Source organism: Colias philodice, chromosome 29 (assembly GCF_061535455.1).
Source record: "Colias philodice isolate Cphi_HAF_F1 chromosome 29, ilColPhil1 Martin Lab GWU primary, whole genome shotgun sequence".
Lineage (NCBI taxonomy): Eukaryota > Metazoa > Arthropoda > Insecta > Lepidoptera > Pieridae > Colias > Colias philodice.
The window spans coordinates 2,406,460-2,427,054 of NC_143114.1; the positions used below are offsets into that span (position 1 = coordinate 2,406,460).

The window sequence follows — 20,595 nt, forward strand, 5'->3', positions numbered from 1 at the left end:
CAAAAAGTTAAGTCCTCATTACCCCTCATCGAGTTACAAAAAATTCTAAAGTTAACCAAATAATCAAAATGCAATTAGACAACGACAGAAAATTTATAAAATTACAATCTTAATCTAACTGTACTTTACATAAAAACTAAAATTTACAACTACCCTAAAAAAAGGCAGTCATTTCCCATCCTTACCTGCGAATTCGCTATATAATGCGTGTGCGGATGCGGGGGTGAGGCGAACGGCCCCCGCGGCGGTGGGGGCGGCGCGAAACTGCCGTGGTACTGCAGACCCGCGTACATACCACCCATCTGTTGTGTATGGACACCGTTATGGATAGTAGAAGGGGGGATATATTGAGCTGAGAGACACGCTAATTAAAAGCCAATTTCATATTCATATTATGGTAAAGCGCTTCCCTATTGTCAATTAAAAAAAGTGGTTATTCTTTAAGCTATTGCATAGCTTTTATCTCAGACTTTGAGCGCGGCGACCGAAAGTAAAAATTCCGTAACAAAAAAACCTAACACAGCCCACTCCAACCGGCACAGCGATGCGATGCAATGGACACCACCATTGCTTAACGTTAATGCTTTACCGCGTCAGTCCTCGAGTGCCACACGATTTTTTTTTATTACACACTAAGACATTTGACCGCCAACTCGCCTGATGGAAAGCGTAGATGCGGTCTTGCGGTCTAAGCATTTAATTGATAAAATAACTACCAAACCAATAACCAACATACAATTGGCAACCGGAATGAAGCATCGTGAATTTCATAGATAATATAAAGATAAGTAGCCAATAACGAAATCATCCCGTACGTTTTTGAAACAACTATATCGTCTATATACATGAACATGAAAGAATCTAAACCTAGTAGCTCATTCGTCAATCTATTTTGTGAAAAGCGACTTTGCGCGTTTTATTTGATCTAAATATGAAATCATTTAATGCAATCCACTGAAATTAAAGCTAGTTGATACTGATAGAGAATAGAAAAAGGAAGTTAATTCTTGTCTAGTAAGTGGCTTTCATAATTTAGCGTGAGTCTCTGGCTCAATAAAGGAATCATCGTAAGGATGTGTCACGATTACGACCAGACAACATTGTTAGCAGACTTTAGCGATGTCGAATCGCGTTAGTTAGTTACGCGTCTTTCATTGTCCCGCTCCAATTATAGTTACTTTTGAATCGTGACACATCCTCGTTATAACTAATTTAATAAACCGTATACCAAAACACATAATATTAGCTATTTATGCGCGTCCATATTAATTCCAAGCGTGTAAGATTATAGTCTCGTTCCTTACATAAATAAATAGAAGCAGAAAACATCAGTTTGACGTACTATGTAACATAAAAGGTGTATGCAAAAAAAAACTTTAGAGGGTAAATCGAAAAAACAAATCTCCGCTATATATATATCAGACAAAATTAATAAAGCATGAACGTATACAAGATTGGTAATATAAAATGGAGTTTTAGAACGGGATAATAATCTAGGAAGTAATAAAATCAGGGAAGCAATAAGCTTAGGTTGTTTTTAGAAGTTAGATTGTAGTTGCGCTCGTTTTTTTTGTGTTCGCTTTTTATCTTTATATATTTTATTTTATTTATAATGACCACAAGTTTGTGCAAAATGTGAATGGTCATATCTTTTTAATAAGTGTTCAGATCTAATTGGATATTGTGTATAATCCAAACAGAAAAGAAGTCATAACAAAAAAATATATAAAAATTTTCGAGATTTCACAAAAACAACCCTAGCTTACTGCACTCATCTAAATTACCCGTGTTAATGACCGCCCCTCAAACACTCGACAATTTAATGTTATTATTATTCACATTGAGAGCATTTATATAAAAAACAGCCAAGTCTAAAAAGCGACCAGCCAAATATTCCTCGTAAACACTCTACACATAACGAAGCTAGCAAAATCGTGAGCCATTGTAAAGTTCGTTCGCGTGCGGACAATAAAACATTTCTTAAAAAAACACACGGTCTAAGAGGAAAGGGGTTGTATCAAAGAAAATCTGGTGCTCTCACTCGTAAAAAGGTTGAAAGATGATAAATTTAAAGTAGCATGGACCGATTGCAATAAGTTATACTTAATTCGCCACGTTACAACGAATTAAATGTCACATTCACAGGAGATAAATGAACAAGGGAGTTACCATGCCTTCACGTGTACGAATACATATAAATAAATATATTTTAGTTACATTGAGAAAATATTTGGCAATAAAATTTAAGTGTTAATAGAATAGCATATTCTGTGGACAGTCAGATATATCTGATGCTGCTTTAAAAGATATCAAATCGGGAAATACATGACGAAAAACAAGGTCGTATATACGACTCGTTCATTGAATGAAAAATACTGAATGAACGAGTCATCATTCAACCGAGTTTTCGTACAATATCACCCTAATAATAAAACTCATATTGCATGCCAATTGATACGGGAAATAGCACAGGTATATTGTCATTCGTGTTTAAATAAATAAATAAAAACCTACACATGTGATTGCTGATGACGTGTGTCAAGAGTTTTAAATATGATGAGGTATGTGCTTGAATCTATGTACATAACAAATTGTTACATTAACATAAGTATAATCTGTTGCACACATTCTATGCAGCCTACCGCCACCTTGCTACGTCACACTGTGCCTAACAGCTGTTAAACACATTTCAACACTTTAACGCACACAATGACATTATAAAATGCTTCACTTCATATTTGGCAACATTTTATAATCTCGACAGTGGGGACCACAAGTGAAAACGATATTATTGATATTCAAAACTACTTTATTTTCGATATTTGCATTACATTTTTGCGAAATAGTATCGTTTTCAAGCTGGCCAAAGGCATATGAGCCAAGCTTTAATTATCTATCATAACAATTGGTGCTTAATCATAGCGAATGTGATAGCTCACCGGACAAACAAGAATGAAAGTTCTATAAAATTAAAAATCGAAATGTGTCATGTATCTATCTTGCACCGTTAAAGGGGGAAGAAGTAGAAAATTCTAGGTCACTAAAAGACATCTATGATAAAACAAGCCCGAGTATCGTGAGGCTTTGAACATTCGTTAATATTATCGACTCAAAGGGTAGGCATATGCTACAAAGTCTAAAGTGGATAAGGGTAAAGCTAGACAGTGAGATAGATACAAAACATATAACAAATATTTCATTATAACCCCGCACCCTTCTAAAACATGTAAACGAAATGGACTTAAAAATTACAATACAAAGACCTCCAATTTTTAAATAAATGTTAGTAACGTCTATGAAAATTATAATTAAATTAATAAATCTAATTAGTCACTTAGTCATCAAAGTTAGCTATATTTACAATTAGAAATTATCAGTCAAGCGGCATCTAGTTCAAATAGACTTATTACAAAGGACGAACATCGAAAATCACAACTTGACAGAAATGACAAACAAAGTCTGATACAATTAAGAGTTATTCTAGCTATTTTGAATTGTAATTTTCTGTAAATTTGTACAAGCTTCGTGCGACGTCAATTTTGTAAGGAAGGGTCGCTGAACTTTAGCTATATCGTACACTTCCTACCAAGCTGTGAAATCCGACGCGTCTACATATGATCATACGCCGTTCCTTATATCATCTACGGCGACGGACGTCGCAAGCTTACATTTTACAAGCAACATGTATCTTAGTACCCTTGCCGCTGGTTACAAACGTATCAAATAATCTGGGCATGCATATCATTCGGTGCTGAAGACGTGTGTAGACGTGACTCAGCTAGATCGAAACATTAACTATCTATCGAGTACAAATGGTGTGTTCAGTTAGCGGATCTCTATCAATGCGGCAAAACATTACGGAAAAACTCTGGTGTAAATATGGTTGAGAGTTGTCCTGTAAACGTCGAGCTTCAATAACATACTCTATACCAAAAAATCCATGAACAAAGCTCAAGTGATGGGTTGCTAACTGCTGTTTTAGTCAACCGTTCATGCTATGCACTTTGTAGGTTCGTTAGTTTAATTCCGATAAGTAATAAATGGTGTAAATATTTCTACAGACGAATAGAATAGCTACAAAGTTCAAAGCATATAAAAGTACATGTATAATAGCAACATTGCGCCGATTTTCATAGGTAATATAAGAAATTAAAACAAATATGGAACAAAATATATAAATAATGGCAGATTTGGAACAAAATGATAATTCAACACATTCAATGATTTAAACACAAAACAGCATTGGTCAGCGATATTTTCTAACCTAGAGCAGGCGATCCTGAAGGATCGATTAAGCTTAACAAATGCACCAAAACCTGAAGCTAGAACGGGAACGGAAGTGGGATCAAATCACAAAACAACCAACCCTAACGTGAATATAGTGAGTACAAACCTTATAAATACATATAAAAAAATAATAGTACGTGTCATTATAAACAAGCATTGTAAAAACATCGAATGGACTGTAAAATATATGAATTCGTTATTAAAGCTTAAGCGTTATTAGAAACATTTGAAGAACATATTGCAACTACAAAACAGACTCACGACAATGTGCTGTCTAATGGATCGAAGGAAAGAGTATCATCAAATCACATCCCACCAAGCGAAGTACAAATTAATAAGGAACAAAAACTATTATAGTACAGGTTGAACAACGCAGAGACTAGTTACAAATTGCAGATGCTCTAAAACGAGACTGGAACGCCAGAACCAAGCCGCTGCATCACTCGCTTACGTATCTAGACGACATTATAGCGGTGCAGTATATGGATTCAGTGCATTGATCTAAAATCTCTCTACAACTCTGTTACAATTTATTTTAATTACTTTACAAATCAAAACTAGAATCAATGAAGTATAAACATCGTAGATGTCCAATACTAAATTGATAGCTTCAAAAGCGTTTACTACAAAAGCTTAAAGGTAACAAGAGATTTCAAACCAATGTATGGAGACATGCACGCGCCGTTACAAGAACCACCCTTAGCCGACATACCACTCCGAGTCGTATGAATGGAAACATGCTTTGACAGGCACCCTTAAGTTAAATAAGCTTGTGTGTTCACGTGCTCGGTATATGTCCCAAATTGTTCATAAGTTTATGATATTTAGGATTTGTAATGTCATCCATTGCCTTCTTTATTTATAATTATGTAGTTTTTTTTTTTTATTAATGTTTGTTATCAAGGTTCCGTTGATAATAATTTATATTGAAATAAAGATTTAGTAAATATTTTCAGAGAATCGAAAATTTTTGCAATTTGGCAAGAAGCTAAAGAGCCAAAGAATGAACAAACGATTTTCCCTATTTCTAGGAATCGTCCGTTAAATTAGACAGGCATTGTTTGATGAGAAAAAAATATTGATAAATTTATTAAAACGCTGTGCAAATTTATTCAAAAAATTTACATAGCAATACGATACTGTGACTACGGGTGGGAGAAGTAATCCCAAGCCTCACCAAACATCACAAATGGGTAAAAATTTAAAATATTTACATTTAAGCTTGTTGAAAGTTGAATTTGAGCTAAAAGCGAAGTCGAATTGAGAATAATTTCTATTTTTAAATAAAACACCACCACAATGACAAACTAATTAGAGACACCGAGCACGCGAACACCAATGGACCAATGTAGTATATTTTCGGAAAATCGATCGGGGATTAGCGAGGGCATCCACCCTCCACTTTTCAATGTGGGGGTCTATTCCACCCCCACTATGAAGCGGGTGGCTTTTAAGAGTATATTCAGACACCCACTTTCAGCGGGGGTGTTATTGGGGACTATTCTCACCCCCACTAAGACTTGGCGGTCTATTTTCACCCCGCGACTGTACCTGATAGCGCAGCGGGTGCGGCAGCGCCGGCAGCACGGCGGGCCACATCTCGCCCCCGGCGATGCTCGCCACCTGCGTTCAGCGGGCGACCCGGTTTTATGATTTAGCCCCCAGTTTATTTGGACCCCGGTTCGTCGTGTTGTGACGTCACAAAGTGGTACGATTTAGAATTTTTCGTTTGTGTAAAGGGAAAAAACCGAGACGTATTTCGAGAATTTTGTTCGTAGGGATGGACTGGGCGGGAAAAGATTTCAACAGTTGTAGTGTGGCTACAGATATATAGATGGAAGATTTTCCATTTCAAGTTTATGAATAGCGCGACGATTTTCCGGGAATATTGTGTGAATAAAAAAAATGTGCACGATGCGCTCAGTCCATCCTTTGAGCGTTTCTATATAAATTTACCATTGACGATTTTGGTGGAGATGTTTTTTATGCAAGTAAATAATAAGGAGAGCTAATAAAAAAAATCTTTATTTCAACCCAATGTCTACAGTTATAAATTTTGTTCTTATAAATAAAAATCAACACCAAAAACAACTTAACTTCCTGCAAATTCTAAGTCGTACCACTTTTCGCTAACTTAAAGCTAGAAAACGTACCAAATAACGAAACCTAGACACTTAGTTACCAGTTATACAATAATCTTAAAAAATACCATCATATGCTATGCCCAGATTGATAAAACTTTGGGACATATTCATAAAAATAAATTACATAAAAATATAGTTTTGCGATAAATATTTCATTTCTTAAAACTAAATAACACAATATATTATAGTTATAATAATAATTGTATGTGTAAACAATGTTATGAAAAATTCAAAATTAAATTTAGTTTTGCTGTTTTGGAATGGATGTAAAAAATAATATAAGTAATCAAAGATCGTTTCTGAGCAATTTTTACATGAAAAAAAAAAACAAATGACACAGAAAATTTGGTATAAACCGCCCTATAAAATGATGTTATAAATTTTAATTATACCTTAAATAAATAGATATAGAGTTTTGTAATTTGATGAAATATAACGAAAAGAAAACCAATATTATGTGTAAATAACTTCAATATCATTTTGATTGGTGAACATTTTGATCACCCCAAAATTCTGTTCTCCTAAAACTCAAAATACTGTCAAATTCTTTAGTTTCTAGAATTTTGTCAATGCATCTCACTTTATTGAGAAACGCTAGAAAGAAATGGAAGGTCCTATCAAATTTGCCTTTCCTCTATTGAAAAAAAAAAACTTTATAATAATATATTTCCTTGAAAAAGAAAGTAAATATTCCTCTAAACAGTTCTCATTTTGAAAAACTAAAACACGATTGCTAGAGAAAAATTAAATATAAAGTAACAATATTTCAAAACAATAGTTATCCAATATTACGCGAATACATTTTGAAAATCAAAAAAAAGTTTCAACGGATTTTATAACCGCGTTTCCAATATCATGACACATATTGTAAACGCCAGTCGAGTCTTAACAATTTACACGTTTTAATCAAGACGGATTTAAAACACGTTTAATTTCCATTTTAACCTTACCATATCGCCTTATTATCCCAACGAGCATTCTAAACGTCATATCAAATCAAAAATTCTTAACAATTCATAAAAAATTTCCAAATCTTATTTCAACAATTTAAATCCGTCAAAAACGCGTTTTAAACCCGTACCAACCTTCCCTAACCCCTCCTTAAACCCCCGCCACATACCTGCGTCCGCTGGTCCCTGTGCGTGTGCGCATGGTGGTGCGGATGCGCATGCGCATGCGGATGTTGCGCATGCGCATGAGGGTGCTGCGCATGATGTTGCGCATGTGCATGCGGATGTTGCGCATGAGGGTGTGTGTGGTGGTGTGGCGGCCAGCCTACACCACCGCCGAGTGCGTTCAATCTCGCGCCACGGAGTGACATCTGCGGATTAAGTTTTTAAAATTCAAATACCATGGTAAACAAATAAAATGACTTGGTTTATAAACATAATATTATTTGTCTATGTATATATTTATAGCTTCTTTGTAGTCTTATAATATGATCAGATGTGCACTATGCCTCCACCTCACCTGGTGAGATGACACGTGCGGCGCGTATTCGAAAACATAGTGTTGGTTACACACACCACCTAAACTAATACTCTATATAATGTGTGACTAATTGTGTTTGTTACACGTGTGTCTCATGTGCTCACTCCCCCTCATGATGTGCGTATGTGTGTAGGTGCCTTGTCTCTTCTATCTAGACAGCCCTCCCCCCCTCCCTCTCGCTTCCTACAGCGCTTTTGCATGTGTGTGTGTGTGTGTATGACTAACCTGGTTAATATCCAGCAGCAGCGGCGCGGCGTGCGCATGCGGATGCTGGTGTGCGTGCGGGTGCGCATGCGGGTGTTGGTGCGGGTGCGCATGGGGCGCATGTTCGAGTATGCGGTGTTGGGGACACACGGCACCGTTTCCACCGCTCATGTAGCGTACTCGCCGCCTGTGGGGAGGTTTAGAGTTATTAGAGAAGGGGTATTTTTTGCGCAATCAAAGAATGTAGGGTAGGATAGGAAAAATAATGAGTCAGTAGTAAGTATAGAATGGGTTCATGTTTCATACGATAAAAACAAATATAGAAGGTTTTATAAAGGCTCTCCCAAAAGAAACATTACCTGGGAACGATTTCACTTTACTTAGAATTCAATAAAAAGATTTTTATCAACAGTCAATCTTATTTATTTTATACTAGCTTTCCACCCGCGGCTTCGCCCGCGCAGTCAAAGAAAAACCCGCATCGTTCCCGTTCCCGGAACCTATGTCCTTTCTCAGGTATCGAAATATCTCTATACCAAATTTCATGCAAATTGGTTCAGTAGTTAAGGCGTGATTGAATAACAGACAGACAGACAGAGTTACTTTCGCATTTATAATATTTGTATGGATTAATTAAGACGACCAAATTCTAAATTAATGTTCAACACAACTACGTAGCCTCATCAAGTAACGATTTTTAGAAAATGGCTGATTGGTTAATTTACTACCTATCGTTACAGAACCACATCACAATACCAATTTAGACTTTACAATTTTTAAAACTACGCTACCCTTAGGTACAAAATGTCCATATATTTACCTAGGTTGATAATGGTGTCTCGGCGTCCGTCGCTCGACGGCCGGCGTCGCAACTGAAACGTTGCTTTCACCTGAAAAATTGTAACTTCACATAAAAAAACATTACAATCATAATAGTAACACATTTTGTGAACTTGTACAGTTGTTACAGGAAAACATTTATTTATTTATGACACTTCATTGTACATGTAAGAGAAATTTAAAATAAATGCATACATAAAATTGAAAAGTGTACAATATATTATTGCTTAAAAGCAATCTCATCCAGGCAACCATAAAAATAAAGGTCATGTAAGACATTGTTAAAATTTTTAAGTTCTGGGTTCGACTGAAAAAGAGAATATCACAAAAAATCTACATTTGGTAGAACACAATTTGCATGATGTGCTACTTAGGAATTATACCGCAAATGTTTTATACATATAAATAGGTTTTAAGCACTATTTGTGCAAGTTGTGGATTCCAAAAATATTGGAGGACAATCAGTAATCACTAATCAACTACTTATAAAGTTCAATCATTGAAATAGACATAAAAACAATTTCTGGTTTCTAATTAATCATATATTACGTATAAATAAACGATTTACATAGTTCAAAAAGTAATGAATGGAAATGACCGCTAGATGGCGCTATTATAAATGTAGTTTTCGTTCATAACTAGCACACAATTTTGACGCTTCCAATGAATTTTAATTAGTCAGATAGGGATATTTAGTTTAGAAGGTATGCTCGAATAGATGAACATACATATTATACAGAGACAACATTCAATGTGAAACTTTGATAAAACGATCTTGATGTGGGTTTAGCGAAGAAGGTTCTCAATTTCGTATTTGTGCTGTGTGATTCAATAATATAATTTTTGTTTTGTCGGACCCGCTTACTGCTCGGACTGTTACCCGACTTGTTCGACAGCTCGTTTGTCCAACGAACCCGCCCCGGACATTACAAAAACCTGGGAAAAACGCCTCTCTATCATTGACATCAAGTCAACCCAATCACACAACCAACCAATCGCTCGACCCCCTCTCACACACACACACACACAGACATAATATGACGACAGGCATATGTGATTATTATTTTTATTGTTGAAGGAAAAATTAGCTCACATCACATCACAAGGCGTACTGGTTACAGTAAAAGTTATCCATCCCGAAATTTGTGTGGGCTCTTACGACAGCGCTCACGGTTATACAATCAAACATTTTGTAGCAATGAATAAAGTTCATGACGCGTTCTGAACTTGAAATGAACACACACACACGATACACTCATACACACACACTCACCAGAGGATAGGTGCCTGCATATCCTACGTCGCTTCCTGCTCGGACTGTCACCGGCTTTACTCGACAGTTCGCCGTCTGAAGATCCCGCCCCGGAGACTATTGACTCGACTGGACCTTCTAAGGGATTTGTGTCCTGGAAACAAATGTAGGGTATTGTTAGATAAATATTAGTAAGTTGTATTTTAATACATACAAGAGCTTATCTGTCCATAAAAGAGGTCCTTGTCAAGTTGTCAGGTTATTCTCTTATGACAATGTACGAGCAAGCACGTCCAAAGTGCAACAAGGCGCTTTGCTTGCAAATTGTATCCAACATTTTACACTTTATATTAAATTAAAATCAGTTCATCGTCGACGGGCATTAAGAGTACCTCGCGTGACTCATCCATCCATTATATAGTTATTATATTCAGTTTAATACAAGTTTTATATAGTTTAAATAACTCTTTTATTTCAATATTAATTAATCATACACACGTACGGGATAGGCCCGTACATTCTGGTCCTTCGAGCTACCATAAAGCGGGACCCTTGTACGTTCGCGTGTGTGGTTCCATAGACCTGTGCACCTGCAATACAGTGCATTGTAGACAAGCGACTCTCTACTATATACTGTTCTAGCAAGTGAATAGTTGGTAGTAGAGTCCTAATATTACATCAACAACAATGTATCCCAACAAGCAGGGATTCGCACAAAAGGGCGACCAACAAACGGGCGGCAGCAAGGCTGCTCTGTTGAGAAAGCAACAAGTAAATTTAAAGGCTTTCGACCGAACAGTCGGAAGCATTGATTTGGATTCTGTCAATGAGCGATGGGATCTGGAGGATTTGCTCAACACGGTCCAGTCCCGCTGGGCGGCGATCGACTCGCTGCACTGGGAGCTGGACCTGGAGCTGGACGGAGCAAATGAAGACTATGAACGTGCTTACTCGGCTTATGAGAGTAAGTACGTGGCTATCAAGAAGGCCATTAATAAGAAACTACGAAAATGTTTAATCACCATTTACCAATTATAAGTGGAGGTATAATAAGTTATTTTTAAGTTTCGGAATCTGGAAAAATAAATTTTGATTTTTGAAGTGAAAATTATTTAGGCGCGTTGAGAGAAAATTTTCAGGGTCGCGTCATGTCAATACCGTCACGTCATTGAGCAAAGCGACGATTTTATGTATCGGTACACACGCTCTTATGTCGGAGTTAGAAAAGGGGCAGGTGGACCACCTGCTAGATGCTGCTACGAGGACCTGCTATCTCTACAGATTCCTTCTACATTACTCACCATATTGTGATGATGATGAGGCGGGTGATGCATGTGTGATGAGTCCGTCGACGTGCCGGCCGCGCCCGGGCTGACTCGTACCTCTGTAACATAGGACATATAAACTGTAGGTGATATTTTGATGAAACTTTACATGCTTAGGTCGTCGTATGAAAAATTATTATCAAATTAACTAAACAGAAGTATAGTAGGAAAAACTATTTAGAAAATCCTCTCTAGATGGATGTTAGATATATTGCTTCGAGTAGCTTTCCGCCCGCGACTTCGCCCGCATAGTAAAGAAAACCCGCATAGTTAGTTCCCGATCCCGTAGGATTTCCGGGATAAAAACAATTCTATGTCCCTTCCTGATCCAAAAGTATCTTAATCGGTTCAGTGAATGAGGCGTAAAGAAGAGACAGGCAGACATTTCTTTCACATTTATAATATTAGTTAGGATTATTATTGATAGCAGCTTTAGCCCCCACCACGATCGCGTACCTAGTACATAATAAGAAGCTGTTTTTTTCATTCAACCTAATTTTTGTGATATCTAAGAAACAAACACTTATTTAATATAGATTATTCTAATACCACAAGACGACTTCACACTTTAATAATAGCGCAGTGCGGCTGTACCATTAAAATTTATCTCTTCCAGGCAAGTGATTCCGTATAGAAAATCGGAATATAGAGGAATGTTTGTAAAGGTTCGTGAAGTTATAATACTGCTAAAGAACATTCACATTTTATCGAATGAGAAAATACGGTATATTCTTATCTTTTCTTTTCGGAGAAATTGAGGAACCTCCTTTTTTGAAGTCAGTTAAAATATGTTTTATTTATTTGATATCTTATTTAATATTTCATAACTTTGCCAACTTCAGTACGAGAAAATTTATTAATCGAACATAATTTCCTTCAACTTTGACTAAAAAAAAAACGCGGTAAACCAATCGAAAAGCCCAATTTCGCTTACAAAACCCACATCACATTCTAAAGTGGCCCCTATTCTATCTCCCTCACACACTGCTATAACAGGCACGTGCGAGCGAGACGGCATGCTCGATGCACTTTCGCTTATAAAGTTTTACGTAAGTCACTCAATGTAGGTTAAATGATAACATCGTATAATGTTCGGTCTAGTTTTACAAAGATAGCTGGATATTGCCTGGAACGTGGCCCGCTTTGTGGGGCATGGGGCATATGCGATAGTAGTTTAATCCATACTAATATTATAAATTGCGAAAGTAACTCTGTCTGTCTGCCTGTCTGTTACTTAATCACGCCTAAACTACTGAACCAATTTTCATGAAATTTGGTATGGAGATATTTTGATACCCAAGAAAGGACATAGGCTACTTTTTATCCCGAGAAAATGACACAATCCGGGAAATCCCACGGGAACGGGAACTATGCGGGTTTTTCTTTGACTGCGCGGGCGAAGCCGCGGGCGGAAACCTAGTTAATAATAATTATTCTTACAATTATATTCCTAATCACTACATAGTATAAAACAAAGTCGCTTTCTCTGTCCCTATGTCCCTTTGTATGCTTAAATCTTGAAAACTACGCAACGGATATTGATGCAGTTTTTTTAATAGATAAAGTGATTCAAGAGGAAGGTATATAATTTATTAGGTTTTAGACAAAGCGGGCGAAGCCGCGGGCGGTAAGCTAGTACTGCTATAAATGCAATTGGTATTATGTATCTTAACCCTACAATTTTTGATTCGTGTATAGTACAAAACGAGTCGATGTTATATTTGATGAATTTACTTATCAATAAAAGCAACTTATCTACGAAATGGGGTAGATTCATCATTCATCGATCGATTTGTCTTTACAAGTGCATAGTCAAAATGCAGTCTCAGGTCGAGAGTTCTTTTTCTTTCTTTAGTCACCACCGTTATTTGAATACAGGACTTTCTACGCTCATGTTTTACTTACTAAACCTCAATGAATAGGTTTACTACACTGATCCTATCCTTAGTAGTTTTGCAAACATAGCTAGATCTCTGTAACGCGTGTGTTGTCATACATTTATGATATCAAACTTAACTGGTTGTCTTGATTCAGAAAACACTCGGTTTTCTGAATCAAATTCTAATCGATACTACAAAAAAGCGAAAGAAATTATATATCGCAGGAACTGCACCAAAATGTATATCCAAAATTGAATTGGTTATATAATCCTTATGTAATAGTGCCTATCGATCCTTTTAGTAACGAACCTCCTCCGAAACGGCAAATGCGATTTTAATGTTTTGTCGGTTCATCTGAAGTACGTTCAAGAGCTTCATACAGTTATATATAATTAGTATCCTGGCAGAACAACGGGTTAACTTGTTACACAAAAAACCCAGCTAACATGCTTAAAACTGTCCAAAAACACAAAATCTGCATATTTCACACAGCGCCCGAAATTTCAACCGAAAAATCTGAATGAAAGAAAAGAGAAATCACCATATACAAAGCGATTGTTTAATATGCAGTATTCAAATTCACTTCTCGTCTGGCCGACAGTTTTGAGCGTGAAAATTAGCTCGACAAATCATTTTCCATTGTCTTCATTCGGATTTTTCGACGAAATTTTATAAAAGCGAATTAATTAACGCTCCCAGTTATACTCTGTTAAAATAATATTATAAAGGAGAAGATTTGAATTTCAGGTGTAATTTGTAATTCTTCATAAATCAACATGGCATCTTTTTTTTAAATAACACGCGCTGCAGAAACAAGCTATGATGTAATACCTAACAAAACCTATTCGTGGACAATACTAAGTTGTGCCAAAACGGTTCCTTTCGTACTGAATGCATTGCTTCAACTAGGTCCTCTGTAGCGAATGGAGTGACAGCTCATAATGGCGGCGGATAATGGCCTGTACCCTCATAGGAGGCCCGTGATGGCCCAGCAGTGGGAACATATGCTGATAATGATGATGACATCAAAGAGAACCGTATCCTCAGACACTTACCGACGCTCAACCGCCGCTGGTCGTGGTGGCCGTGGTGATGGTGCTGTTGCCGCTTCGCCGGCGCCGGCGGTGGCGACTGCGCGACGCATGCCTCCTTCGGGCTGCCGGCGCTGCTGCCATCGCTGTAACAATTAGAAAATATATTTAGAACTTCTGCTGTGTGTTCTGCGTCTTTTTCGTCACTTGGATCAATGTGCACTTTATCCCACTTTTTAGTCGTTGATATAGACTATATCAAGTCTGTCCAATTATGTTTTATTATAATATTTTCTAACACGTTTCTGTATAAGTAGCAAAATTAGGTTGTTACAATTAAAAATGTTCAGTGGATATTCCTTCACATCACAATTTGCACAATTTTGAGACAGTGAAAATAATATTTTATAGTGTGAGTATTTGAATAATTGAGGGTTAAGAAAAAAGTTAAATTTTTCTTAGTAATTCTACATTCAGAACAATTTCATCTATCCTACTATACTAACATTTTATTTACATATTTAACCACCGAAAAAAACCACTAGCAATGGTTAGTTCACGCTACATCAATACTACTATTCCGTTATCTAGTCAAACGATTTCCTCGAATTTTTATCTCGGCACGCCGTTTATCGTTTCTGGCAAACCATAGAGATACTGTGGTCGAAGATAGGCAAATAGAGACGCGACCAGTATACTAAGATCTCTGTGATGTACAACAACGGTTTATGTAATAGGGGTCAATACATAACTGGATATCTATTCAAAAATGTAATACGACAAATTCCATTCTAATTGGATCCCTCAGTTGTATAGGAAAATGTATGTGAAAGGGGTCAAATTGTAACTGGTTTCTATTTTACTTAGGCATTTTGGTTTAAAGTAGCTTATGTACCGTCGAAAACGATTAAGGAGACATATTGAAAAATTAAATAGTTTTCTGAATTTCAACTTAATTTTTACTGAGCCTACTACATATAATCAGAGTGCATGCCGCAGTACATTAGAAAATTAGACAATCATTTTCGCAAAAAAAAATAAATACCAGAAAAGGGAATTACAATAAAATTCGCTTCGACGACTGCCGTCGACAGGTGGCGACGGCTGAAGTAGCCTCTGCCGTTCACAACTTGCCGTTCGTCTGTTAGAACTCTTAGAGATGACATAGATATATAACTTGAAATTCAGCCACAATCCCATACATTGTGTGTCACTCTAATGACTGTGATCATATGTGGTACACTGCACACAAACATACACTCGACAAATCCGCATTGTGATACGTAAATAATGACATAATACGCATAATAGCGATGCTTGGAATGAGCACTATGTTACAAACTGCTACAAAACACTTGAGAAAAGTCGATCCAGTTTTAATGGATCAGTTTGATCTCTGAACGAATATTATATAGCTGAAGAGTTTGATTGTTCGGTTGGTTGAACGCGCTCAGGAAATACGGGTCCGATTTGAATAATTATTTCAGTGTTAGAGATCCCATTTATCGAGGAATGCTATAGGCTGTAATATATCAACACGCCAAAAAAAGACCAATAGGAGATGAGCAATGCAGGTAAAACCGCGGGGCACAGCAAGTACAAAAATAAGACATCATCTATTGAAATTTTTCAATTTTTAATAGCTTCTCTACTTATAGCATTGGACAATAATCGATCTCTTGAATTGTCTATTAAAATTTTGGAGATTTTAAATAGCATTCAGTGTATGATAATTTGGAGTCCCTTGAATCTTGATAGTTGTACACTAGCAATACACACACATACACATAAATACGTATACATGTGTAACTAAAGTATATATGCGAGTTTGTGATGTTATATGTTAATGTTGCAACATACATGTGTGCATCTGTAATATTCCATGTGTGTCGTAAACGTAATCTATAGGTTTACTAGGTTACCTATGCCTGTAAGATATATCGTCTTGTCGTTTTGTATTACAGAGTCTGTGACCAGCGTTATCATTTGTGACTGATGACTAGACATCGGATTATATGCATTTGCATATTTGCATATGCAAATGCATAAAACTCTCTAATTACGGCGTTAGTGCATATTTTAGCCTTTTTCCCCAATCGTGCATATTTCGTTAAGTAACGGGAGTTTTGATTGGTCGACTAACCTTTATTAGCCAATCAGAACGCTCAGCGAGTAAACAAACCCTATTTTGGCATGGTAAAATGCCGAAAAATTACAAAATGGGCTCCATTTTAAGTAAATTTTGAGCCATTCAAAATAGGGCTAAATTACCCTTTCGGGGCTAAAAACTTAAAACACGGGTTGAATTCCAAACAAACCGGCCAAGTGCGAGTCGGGCTCGCGCACAAAGGGTTCCGTAGCAGCAAATATAATAAATTACAGTTAAATCAACCTATCTCAAAAACTATAAGAGATACTTTGATCAAACCAAAAATCGTTGAAAGAGTTAATTAGCATGCATCACCTCTATTTTTTTTAGAATTTTATACCCCGTAGTTATAAAAATAGAGGGGGGGGGACATACTTTTTACGACTTTGAGAGCTGATATCTCAAAAACCGTTCACTTTAAGAAAAATGTTTTTTAGAAAACTTTATATCATTTTAAAAGACCTTTCCATTGATACCCCACACGGGTATGTACATCGAAAAAAAAAATTTCATCCCTCAGTTACATGTATGGGGGGCCCCACCCCCAATTCTTTTTTTTACTATTTAGTGTCATATTTTTGTAGCGGTTCATACAACACATATTCCCATCAAATTTCATCACTGTAGTACTTATAGTTTCCGAGTAAATCGGCTGTGACAGACGGACAGACGGACAGACGGACAGACGGACATGACGAAACTATAAGGGTTCCGTTTTTGCCATTTTGGCTACGGAACCCTAAAAAGGGCTAGATTTAGCCCGGAAAGGTCTAAGGTGGCAACACTGGGCTCGCGGGTGACAAACGTCACAAATTTGCGCTCGAAAATTAGGCTCGAAAATGCTTAATTGTATATTGGCACAAAAACTATACTTAATTTCAAGAAAATTTCACTGTTTTTGTACATCTTAGATTTAAATATATAAAATAATAAAGGTATTTTTGATTTTGTATTGTGCATATTTTAGGTATATCAGTCGTTTTTAGTGCATATTTCGGCCTTTTTTAGTGCATATTTGCATGCATATTTTGGCATTTTGTTAGTGCATATAATCCGATGTCTACTGATGACTATATTATTTTTGGCTAGTCCACTGCCACAGGAAAACTATAAGCTATGCATATAGCATCACACTACGACCGATAGTTAGATGCAGAGTACTATAACTACAAATTTTGCGAAATAGTGAAAAATATGACTTTTAGGGCAGACTACATTTCCTGGGTCAATTACCAATATTTTACGCCGATACGCCGAAGAAGAGTTTCTTCTTCGGCGTATCGGCGTACCTTACAAAAAATTTCCAACATCGAGCGCTTTCATATCAACATTGCGAGCAGAGTCGCGCTAATACTAGCTAGTATCACACATTGTATCTACAGTCTCCCTCGTCCATGTCATCCAGTCACGGCACGCTGGCGCTGCGAACAAAGCGCTGCGGCCATCTTGTGACGTCACGCGCTTACGTCACCGGCGCGCACGCACAAAAACGTCCGCCCTTCACGATTCGACTACCTGCTTATAGTTTTTGTCGTATAGCAACATGGCAACTTGATTGTGTTTCCTTTTCTTGTATTTACGTTTTGATTACGTTCTTTAAGTTACGTACAGTACATTGTAAGATACTTTTAATTCGTAACAAATTGCTGTTCATTATTCATTTTCATTTACTTTCAGTATACGTACCAATTGTGTGTGTAATACAGTTGAGCAATTACTATGACACAATGTCTTTTTTCAGCTTTCGCTTGAAGTATATCTGTATATAAATAAAGTAACATGTTCGATAGCGAACCTCACCGTGTCTAATTTATTATTTACCTAGATTCTGCTTACAAAATATGAAATAGCCTGCTATAGATTATGGAAATGAAAATTATTTTGTGTTACTATGTTTCATCTAGTTACTAGATTCTAGTAAGACAAACGTGATAATTCCCAGAAACGAATTCACACAGGCCTCTTAAAAGTTACTCTTGTTGAAACCTTCATTAAATCCTTAGTCAAACTCTTATCTAACGATTTAGGCAGAACCTACATCACCGATCAATATTTTTTTAACGGTCGAAACCGGGACACTACTAGTTGGATACTAAATAAATGAAACGATTACGTACACTCTGGACCATATAAACTTAAATAAAAATAACTTTCACTCTTGACAATTTCAACATTGGCCCGTATAGGTCACAGTGACTTCGGTTAAACGCCCTCAAATTGCGAAGTCCTATGAAAATTGATATTCATATGGCAACTGACAAGTTATTAAAAACGTCTCCACGTAGGTACTTCATATGTATAACCTATGCGACAAAATTTAATAGTGATATTATTTACAAGAATCATTATTTAAAAAACCCTTTTCGTTTGGTTTCAACTTTCAAGACATTCCGCAAATCTGCGGAAGTCGATAAAAACTTGTAAAACTTTAAAAACTTACTTCTTACCAACCAATCTCAATCCTTTGCATTACGTAGAAACTAACTATTTAGTAAAATCAAAACTAATCTGTGATCTAATTCGAAGCCATTCAGCAGTTTTTGCGTGAAGCAGTAACAAACAAACACTTTCGCAGTTACAGTATTAGTAGGATGTACCCAAAAATCTAGTCCAAAATAGCCGCTTATCCAGCCCAAAGCGCAACCGCTTTCACTAGAGCCAAACGCTACGAGGTCACGAGGTCGAGCGAGCTTAATTAAGTAACTGTATGCAACGACATCCCTGCGGGATCGTCGTATCGCGTTACCATCTCGAATTATACTGAATATCAAATAATATTCTTTGATTATCCACTGGGGTATGTATAATCTCTGCTTTATTGGTCAGTGGATGTCCTTAATTATCAAACCCCTATCAGTGCTATTTTAGGCAGCCTAATAAATTGACTTTTTCCTCCTTAGGAGAAAACCTAGTAAATATTCAACACCCAAACCCAGTTCTTCTCTTTCTCTTTGTTTGGTTCCATGTAAAAGACTGACCTCGCTAATAATAAGTGTAAATGGGAGCATCAGGAAACCAAAAGCGCAATCGTCACGTTAGATCAAACGCAGGTAAATAATATTATTAATTAATTACTTATTTAGGTTAAGTATTACCTAACAAACTGAGAAAATATAGCTCTCTTTACAAAAAAACTACGAAAACTCAAAGCAGCAGCTAGTCAAGGATATATTAACAAAAACGTAAAAGGAAATAACGCGCGGAAAATTACACGGACAATCCGTTCAAAGTCGCGGGAAACGAGTCGTATTCCGAAAAAATAATAATAGTTTAAAAAAACTAAAAAACACGCTTTTAGTTCGGTTTTGTATAAAACGCGTGTTTTTTTTTAACTATTATTTATTTTATCAAATTAGTGTATTGTCATCGGTCCTCAATAAATCTACAAAGTTTGAACGAAATCTGGCCGTTTAAAGTGGGTCAAAATCGCGCCCAAAGAAGTCGGTTACAAACATACAAACATACAGGTGAAGCTAATATAAAGCGTGTAAAAAGAAAACATACGAAGGCTATACACATAACGAATACCTACTTTTTAATATCGCGAACGGAAGGGGCACACGCAACGCGACCTTGTGTTCGATTATCGACCTTGTGCCGCCGGGCGAAGGTCGCAATTACGTTGACACGGTCTATGCACCTTTTAATGTAGGTACTAGGTACTAAGTACACAATAATATTCTACGTAAAGCGAATTTTATTTATCTTATTATTTTAAATACTCGTTTATAAACTGTACGTAGACAGATCATTGGCCGTGCAAATATTTCCTTGAAGGTTTTGACGCAGATTGTGTTTTCTAGAATCTGAGATAGGAAAATAATATCGCGTATTATAGATTTATTAAATTAACCACTAGCAAATACCCTCGACTTGCAGATTACTAAAGTTTACTTCGTCACTCATGACCTATAGATATTCCAGGTACTAAGTACTAATGTATTTATGCGTCATAGATGGTGACGCCATCATGAATGTGACGTCACATAATC

General features: G+C 36.6%; 1 protein-coding gene across 5 annotated transcripts in view; it reads right to left on the reverse strand.

Annotated features, from left to right (window-relative positions):
• The window catches only part of LOC149475790 (uncharacterized), a 64,381-nt gene that overhangs the window by 12,037 nt on the left and 31,749 nt on the right, over window positions 1-20,595 (reverse strand). For 4 of the 5 annotated variants that reach the window (XM_089712822.1, XM_089712821.1, XM_089712819.1 and 1 more), the window contains exons 2-9: window positions 14,479-14,600; window positions 11,520-11,602; window positions 10,240-10,372; window positions 8,947-9,016; window positions 8,148-8,313; window positions 7,552-7,752; window positions 5,839-5,910; window positions 186-302 (exon numbers count right to left, since the gene is read on the reverse strand). In XM_089712822.1, coding sequence (XP_089568948.1) covers window positions 186-302; window positions 5,839-5,910; window positions 7,552-7,752; window positions 8,148-8,313; window positions 8,947-9,016; window positions 10,240-10,372; window positions 11,520-11,602; window positions 14,479-14,600 — 964 coding nt within the window. The remainder of the gene's footprint in view (window positions 1-185; window positions 303-5,838; window positions 5,911-7,551; window positions 7,753-8,147; window positions 8,314-8,946; window positions 9,017-10,239; window positions 10,373-11,519; window positions 11,603-14,478; window positions 14,601-20,595) is intronic. The other variant, XM_089712820.1, reaches the window with a different exon arrangement.